Here is an 8,278-nt window from a genome sequence, read left to right as displayed (position 1 = left end):
CCCATCCCTGGCAGTGTTCAAGGCCAGGTTGGACACAGGGGCTTGGAGCAGCCGGGTCTAGTGGAAGGTGTCCCTGCCCCTGGCAGGGGGTTGGAACTGGATGAGCTTTAAGGTTCCTTCCAGCCCAAACCATTCTATGAAATCAGGAATATTTCTACTAACACTGGAAGTCTGTTCTCACCCCAAACCCCTCAACTTGTTTGTGTGACATTAAGTAACACAAATTTATATCGTCAAAGCATCAAACGGAAAATAGCTGATGATACTATAGATTACTCTGAGCTAGCAAGATATTAAAATGCTGACTGAGATACATGATTGAATTATGCAACAGCAACATGGAAACCTAGACAGGCTTTATGAGGAGACTGGGAAACACCTTTCATCTAAACAGCTGTTGGAATTTGAAAAATTACTGGAAGCCATGGACAAGTATAGACTTAGAACACACTGTCGCAGATTCTGCTGGAAAGCCACATGGTTTTTGTGGAGCCAAATGTTATTAGCTTGTAAAACACACATTTAAAAGAGCTACCTGTGTATTTGTTTCAATGCAATGCAAACAGGGAATTTTGTCCTTTATTAAATGTTTATTTTGGATGCATCGACAAAATCATAAAGCATTATTATGAATGTACCAGTTTCAAAATGGAGTACTTTATGAAATAGCTATCACTATGACTAATTGCAGCTGCATTTTATCCTTAAACTTAGTCCTATACTGTTGATCCTAGTTCTTGAAAAATAAAGTCTGAAGTTACAGTTTCCCAAGGGGCAAATATATTCAATCAAGAAATTAAACACTGAGAGACAGTTTATGAATTGAAGACAAAAAACAAAATCACTTTTTCTTTTTCTATTCAGTCATGACTGAGCTATTCTTAGGGCTTGAGACAGCACTGCAGGTCACACAAGCCATTAAGAAGTGCCAGGGAAATGTTAACATTGATCCCTGAAATTTGCCATTTTGTTCCAAAGATAGCATTTTTATGTAAACACGTAAAACCTTACTAAAAATGGTTACACCAAGTTTCAACTTCAAACCTTAAGGTAAGATATAGTAAATTTGTAGAGCAACATAGGACATGCATAAGCTGTTCCAAAAGAAATCTGATAAGCATTAGCTATGATGGAGCAAGCAATTACTTAGCAGTACTACATTTGTGGAGTATATGCTTTTGGACTTAAATTATCTATGAGTTCTCAAGCTGATTGTTGCCATTTTTTACAATAAGGACACTTTTTCATCTGAAAAAATTAAAATTATATTTGGCAGATATGTTGCTTTTAACCGAAACAGCTTCCAGAGAAGAAAAAGCTGGATTGTAAACAGCAATTGTTTTTTGTAGAGTACACATTTTTATATTTTAACATTGCCAAAAATCCAAAACATTGAATAGAATACTGAAAAATTTTTGTGTGAGAGAAAGATATAGCTATGTAAAGACAAGTGTATGTTTCCTTGAAATGTAAGTACACTAAATGACTTACACTGTCATTTCTTAGCACTATGCATTAAAGAAACTGTAAGGGATAGTACAAAGAATGCACATAACATGGTTGGATCCATCTACTGCTATTGGCTGCAGGTTAATCTTGGGTGCACTTCAACTGATCCTGAAAGCTGGAACTGACCAGCCGAGTCTTCACTAAGATTTCGGTGTAAGGACAACTTTGGCAGCAGTGATTTTACAGTAAGAAAAAACCCCTGATGTCCTGGAAATACAATTAAAAGAAACCCAAACCATACTAAACACTTTGTTCTGCCTTTGATCAGTGTATGTCACTCCATTTGACGGAGGAAACAAAAATACTCAGTTTGATGGTTAAAAAAATTAATCATTTAGTCAGGCACGCAATAATGGAGTTCCTTACAATGGTTTGTGATTCAGCAAGTGACATGGGTCAGGATATGCTACAGCATAATATTCCACTACCAGCACTTTGGACTCTCTTATGCCTTTAAAGTGCACTGTAGTACGTAAAGGGACAGGCCAAAATCTTGTTCAAAACCAAGAAAGAATATTCTGTTTCCAATTTCAGATGAGCTGGAGTGAAAAATGAGTTTCTAAGAAACGTAAAGGAGTGTAGTATATGATCAAACACTGAATCAAAGTTCATGAATTTCCCCTGTAAAGGACTGCAATTCATGGTGTCGCTTTTAAGAGGACATACAAGTTCAAAGGAAAACATACTTTCCACATCACTCAAAATTAAAAGAACATGATCTGTGTATGTTTACTTGATCAACAGCTTATTAAATGCTGCATTATGGAAATCTTTGTATTTCAACCCATTTTCTCTCTTTCTGGCAGACCAGGAATTATTTTTGTCATCTAGGAACATGTTTTCCTATTTTTCCTATGTATTCTTCATTTATGTGGATAAATAAGCCTCAAAATATCTTATCGATCCTCAATTACACTTCTACAATGTTTCACTTTGGAAAGTTAATTTTCTTTTCTTATGATTCAATCTCATCCTAAGGACAATCTCTGTAGTGCTAGTACAGTCATTGTATTATACTAACTATAATACTACGTAGTAATAGTTAGTATAATACCATACTAACTATTACATTAACACCGAACTTCAAGTATCTAGATATTTTTTCTATGTCAATTTTATTTCAAAAAAGAAATGCCTACCCTTGGGAAGGTTCCTAAAATTGTCTTGAGTCCAATATATTATGTCTATGATAAAGTTACACCGAACTTTAGATTTTATTTTATTTGCTTCAAGAATTCAAGGTACTTCTGAAAATCAGAACAAATGAAGCAAGCCAAACATATCCTGGGCTGCACCAAAAGAAGCGTGACCAGCAGGTCAAAGGAAGTGATCCTGTCCCTCCACTCTGCTCTCATAAGACCTCACTTGGAGTATTGTGTACAGGTCTGGTGTCCTCAACATAAAAAGGACATGGAGCTGTTGGAGCAAGTCCAGAGGAGGACCACAAGTATGATAAGAGGGCTGGAGCACCTCCTGTATGAAGACAGGCTGAGAAAGTTGGGGCTGTTCAGCCTGGAGAAGAGAAGCTGCGTGGAGACCTCAGAGCAGCCATCCAGTATCTGAAGGGGGCCTATAAGGATGTGGGGGAGGGACTCTTTGTTAGGGACTGTAGTGACAGGACAAGGGGTAATGGCTTCAAGCTTAAACAGGCGAAGTTTAGATTAGATCTAAGGAAGAAGTTCTTCACAGTGAGGGTGGTGAGGCACTGGAATGGGTTGCCCAAGGAAGTTGTGAATGCTCCAGCCCTGGCGGTGTTCAAGGCCAGGCTGGACAGAGTGTTGGGCGACATGGTTTAGTGTGTGGTGTCTCTGCCCATGGCAGGGGGGTTGGAACTAGATGATCTTAAGGTCCTTTCCAACCCAAACTATTGTATGATTCTATACGGTGGATTAGATTTTTTTTTAATGGTATTATCTATCTTAATAACTGTTTTACTTATAAGGTTGGCAACTCATTAACTGAAATGAAAATCATCATCTCTCATTTATATTTATTTCCTATGAAAGTAAGAGTGAAAATGGGTATCTATGATACAATGATAATAAACATATAAATCTTCACTGTGTCAATTTTCTGTGTCAATTTGCTTGAAATTCTTTCTTGAAAGACAAACGTGTAAAAGGAGTAAGAAAAGACCAAGTTCTCTTCCTTCGGTTGTAAAATCATTCTATACTCTTGATAGCTGGACCACCATGCTGCCTGCTGTGACCACCCCAGGGTCTGCAAAATGCTGGTTATGAAAAAATGCACTAACTCCAGTAGTGGTATGGCCCTGGTACAATAATGACTTGATAATCTCTAGTCTGTGGTGTGCTAAAGGTAACTACAGCAGCCCTTAAAATTTGTAACTCTCTTAAGAGAGAAATCTAAGTAATACAAGGGGCACCTTATTATTTCTTTTTAAAGACTTGCTAATCATGTAAGCAACTCCAAGCAAGCAAAAGATTTATCTAAAGTGCAGACAACTGCTCATGTTGGGCCACTTACTACGCTAAAATCCTCATCTTTAATCCAGTCTACTCTAGATACACTAATTTTACATCTGGAATTCTTCTGCACACTTCGGAAAGGGGATTGTCTACAAAAAGTGTAATACACTACCTTAACTAAATCCATGCCTGGAATAAATCAGTATAGCTTAACTGAACTTGATCTATATCAGTTTTTAACAAATGATGATCCAGTCCCAGACGTACACAGAAACACAGAAAACCTTACACTCATATCTGTAATGCTTTTTTATCTGTTTAGAGTGGAAATAAATACAGTTATGGAAATAAAAACAGCAATAGAGAATCATCCACACTTCTTCTTTCAAATATAGCTTTTCTTAGAAATATTTCAAAACAAGGAGTTTACTATGCTAAAATTGAGTACTTCTTTGCAGAAAAGAACCATACTTGTACCATTCTTTACAAAATATTTAATCAGTAAAGTAGAAATGTAAACAAAAATAACACCATTTAAAAAAAACCTGCATTCAAGGACTATACTGACAAAATATTCCCAATGTTTGAACTCTGACCTGTGAAAGAAACAGAGTATTTGTACAGAGTTGTAGCGACAGCAAAGGCACCTGTAAGAGATGCATGCAGAAGGAAAGTGCTGTGGGATCACTTTTTAAAATCGCAGTTAGCAGTTATCAAAGTATGTAACTCATCAAAGCATGTTCTCCTTGTCTTATGTATCCCAAATGTTACTTGTACAATGAAATAATGATTTTTCTAAATATTATAAGATTTTATTATTGTGCTTACATGTTCATTCCAGGCATCCCCGGGCCACCTAAAGCATTCAGTGGGGGTCTCATTGCACCTCCATAGTTCTGCAATGATAACCAAGGGTCAGACTACCACAAAACAAAAAAAGAAAACCAAAGAGGAGGGGAAAAGAAAGGACAGCAGGTTAATGATATCCCTACATAACTGCTGATTGGATAGGCCAATGTAATTCATTCTTTCAGGAGTTTCCATTGTTGACTTCAAAAAATAATACCATTAACCCCACCGAGAAAGAATTACAATAGAAATAGACTAAGAATACTTAAAATGCCAGTTGTTTCAGGAGGAATTATTTACACACGCAGAGGTCAAGGCAATGGTCAGCAAGCAGCAGGCTTTATAATGTATTTAACTTTTACACAAAGGGAACTCATTCAAAATCAGAAACCTGGACTTAAATTCAAAGATTTCTACATCATGGCATTTAAATAGAATTACTTTGAATTAGATTTTGTTAGGACATCAATAAATGCTTGTATAAAATTACACTATATGACATCACTCTTGTAACACACAGCATAATCATTACATTTCTCTTCTAATCAGTCAGTTCCAGTAAGTCTATAGTAACTAATATAAAAAGTATTTAATAATGAATGTCCTAGCACTGCTAACAAATGCATTGCCCAGTGCCTATAAAATCTGAGTTTATACTCTGATATTATGTCAGAAGTTTAACTGTATTAGTTATGTGAAAAATAAATTATACCTATTTTCATTCAAAGGAATACAAGCGCAACAGTCTGGGAGTTGTAATAGACTCCCTGAACTGTATAAATCCTGCTACATTTTTCTGATATTTCAAAAGAATGGGTAATAGAAAATTCACTAAATTGGACAGCTGTGTATTTTGGAAGGAGGTGGGAATAAAGAAGAAATTTAAAAAAACTGGGTTGTTGTTGCAGTCCATTTTCCAGTAATAAAACTAATACACCCTATTTCACGTGTGGTATACTACAAGCTGCATAAACTGTATCAGTTAGGCTTATGGGTGTTCTCTATGTCGGTCTGATTCATAAAACCATGTAAACATGAAGTCATGAATGGGAGTTCAAAGTGTGGGTCTGGTACTGTTTACACCTTGACTGATATGACACGATCAGTTACCTAGAACTGATCTAGAAGCGATCAAGAATTAGGACAAGAGCTTCTGTTGCTGCAAATAAAACCCCCAAACTTAAAAATCTCTTAATTATCAGCAATCCTGAAAGAGTCCCATCGATAGCTGGTTTGCAAGAATATAACCAGAGGCTGCAAACATCCTCTTCCAGACCCAACAGGGATATCTGAGTTGCTGGTCATCAATAACTACTCATCCTGACTTTTTGTGCCCAGCTGGTAAACTGGTGGCAAAAGTCAGACAGATTAACTCCTGTTTAACCTAAGTTATCCTAATGATTTGCCTGAACAACTGTAGGGCAGTAAGTGACGGGTAGGCAAAACAGCTGGGCACAGTGACAACCCCAGCTGGCAGTGCTGGATCTGGAAGAGAACACTGTCTGACTAACGAGACAGCAGTTCTGTATCTGGTTTATTTCATTTTTCCATCTTGATGTGGAGGGCTAAGGCTGTTTGGTCTCTCTGGTATCTCCCCTCTTTATTTTAATTCAGGAATCATTTGTGTGGACCCAGGTTAAAGATCTCTATGACAACCCGCAGAACTCGAAGAAACCTAATCAAATGTACTTCTAACTCTAATTGCTGCCAATTCTCATCAAATGTACTTCTCTGTCCTAAAATAAGAGTGCTTTCATTAAGGCTACCAATATACATGTTCCTTCATCTGCAGCTATACTCTCTGCAGAAGTCAGTGTCCCAGTTTGTTTCTTATAGCTTTTTACTCTAAGTCAGCACCACCACTGCATTTGGCATTCAAATTGTTCATAAGAGTGCTCTTTAACATCAGGTGGCCAAAAGGAGCCAAATTAGCCAGAAACTTTTACTTAAATATTGAAGATTACTTGATTCTTTTTGTCTAGAAAGCAGTAGGGATTATGTGGGAGAGTCACCAGCAGATATGAAGGATGGGGAGAAGTAGCAGTCACAGACAGAAGGTAGTACCCCATTCATCTAACATAGCTATATCTTGGAAAAAGCCTGAACCTAATTCTCTGGACCTTTTCACAGATTTAAGTGTTTGCAACCATCCACTTCTTTTTGTTTTGTTTTTTTTTTGTTTCATGTTATTTAGTTTGAAACAGTCTAGCATCATAAAATACAAAACTGAGGTAAATTTTCTTTACATTTTCCAGCACATGCATGCTGTACTGGACACAAGCATTTCTATATCAGCACATCAATTGTTCTGCAAGTTGACTGCCTGTGCTGCAAGGTAGCACAGCTTCCCACTACAGTCACACCTAAGCCACCTTTACAAGAGGATGTTAAAAGTAGGTGTGAAAGATTCACCGAATTCAGTTTTGGAACTGCATTCTGAGAAGATCTTAAATGCCAGAAACAAAGGTAGATGATGATCCGTTTGCAGAAAAGATCAATTTGCAAACTTAAATTTTGTGTAGATTATATTTTTTCCCCATTTTAAGAGGATGTTCACTACAAGAAAGAAGAACCTTACAAAAACCACTAGATTTTAGGAGACTGCAAAAATAGAAAAATTATTCTTACAAAAATTGGCATGAGATTTGCCAGCTGTGTGACTAGTGGTGCTGAATAAGTACCAGTTCAATCTCATATGGCAACATTGTGATGTTTCTCTTCCTACCTCCAAAAGGCAACTGGCAAATATACTTCAGTGCTACAAAAAACCCAACAAATGTTTGTTGGTCACACAGCTGATACTGTGCAGACCTGCACAACTGATTTCTACCCAAGACCCGAAACTGTAAAGACAGTTATGAAAAGATTTAAAAAGCAAAGCTATTTAATCATTTAAAATTCAGTTGCTATTCCAAGGAATAAAGAAGTCACTAGAGAGATTATCTGAAATGAGGAAGCAAAATTCGAAGTGTGGGCACAACAAACATGCTGTAAAACAAAACACTGGCAACACTGGTATGAAACACCACCACCTAAATCTTCTTACTGAGAGCACTGACAAACACAGAATAATATTCTGGATTCATATTTCAGGTATGCATCAGAATTAATTTGTTTACTGCTGAAATGTAATACTGATAAATATCCATTCATGTTTTCACAGATTTGAAGAGCAAGCCTATAAATAATTAGTGCCCTGGAAAAGGCTTATTCTTGCAATGCAAGGCCGCTTTGGACCTCAGGAACAGAGCTAGAGAGATTCTTTTGATTGATAAGGGGAAGAAATGGCAGCATGAAATTCTAATATTACATTAAAATCTCTCTAGCAATCCCCAAAAATATAGATCAATAATGGATGAAAGAAAAACTTCACAGAATTTTTGGGGGTATTTTTGGTACACATAGTTTCCTAAGTTAGAATTATTAATCCTTTCCTCCTAAACAGCATAATCAGTTAGGCTGGGAGGATGAGGAAACACTTGTTCTCCTTC

The 8,278-nt window shown here is 36.9% G+C and overlaps 1 protein-coding gene across 1 annotated transcript in view; it reads right to left on the bottom strand.

The window, feature by feature from the left end:
- Positions 1 to 8,278, bottom strand: part of SSBP2 (single-stranded DNA binding protein 2) — a 163,861-nt gene that overhangs the window by 25,584 nt on the left and 129,999 nt on the right. The window contains exon 9 of the mRNA XM_010020479.1: positions 4,767 to 4,834. Within this exon, the coding sequence (XP_010018781.1) occupies positions 4,767 to 4,834 (68 nt within the window). The remainder of the gene's footprint in view (positions 1 to 4,766; positions 4,835 to 8,278) is intronic.

Source organism: Nestor notabilis, unplaced genomic scaffold, assembly GCF_000696875.1.
Source record: "Nestor notabilis isolate BGI_N333 unplaced genomic scaffold, ASM69687v1 scaffold9888, whole genome shotgun sequence".
Classification (NCBI taxonomy): domain Eukaryota; kingdom Metazoa; phylum Chordata; class Aves; order Psittaciformes; family Psittacidae; genus Nestor; species Nestor notabilis.
Note: the sequence above shows the minus strand (reverse complement) of the source record. Positions and strands in the feature narration are given on the sequence as shown.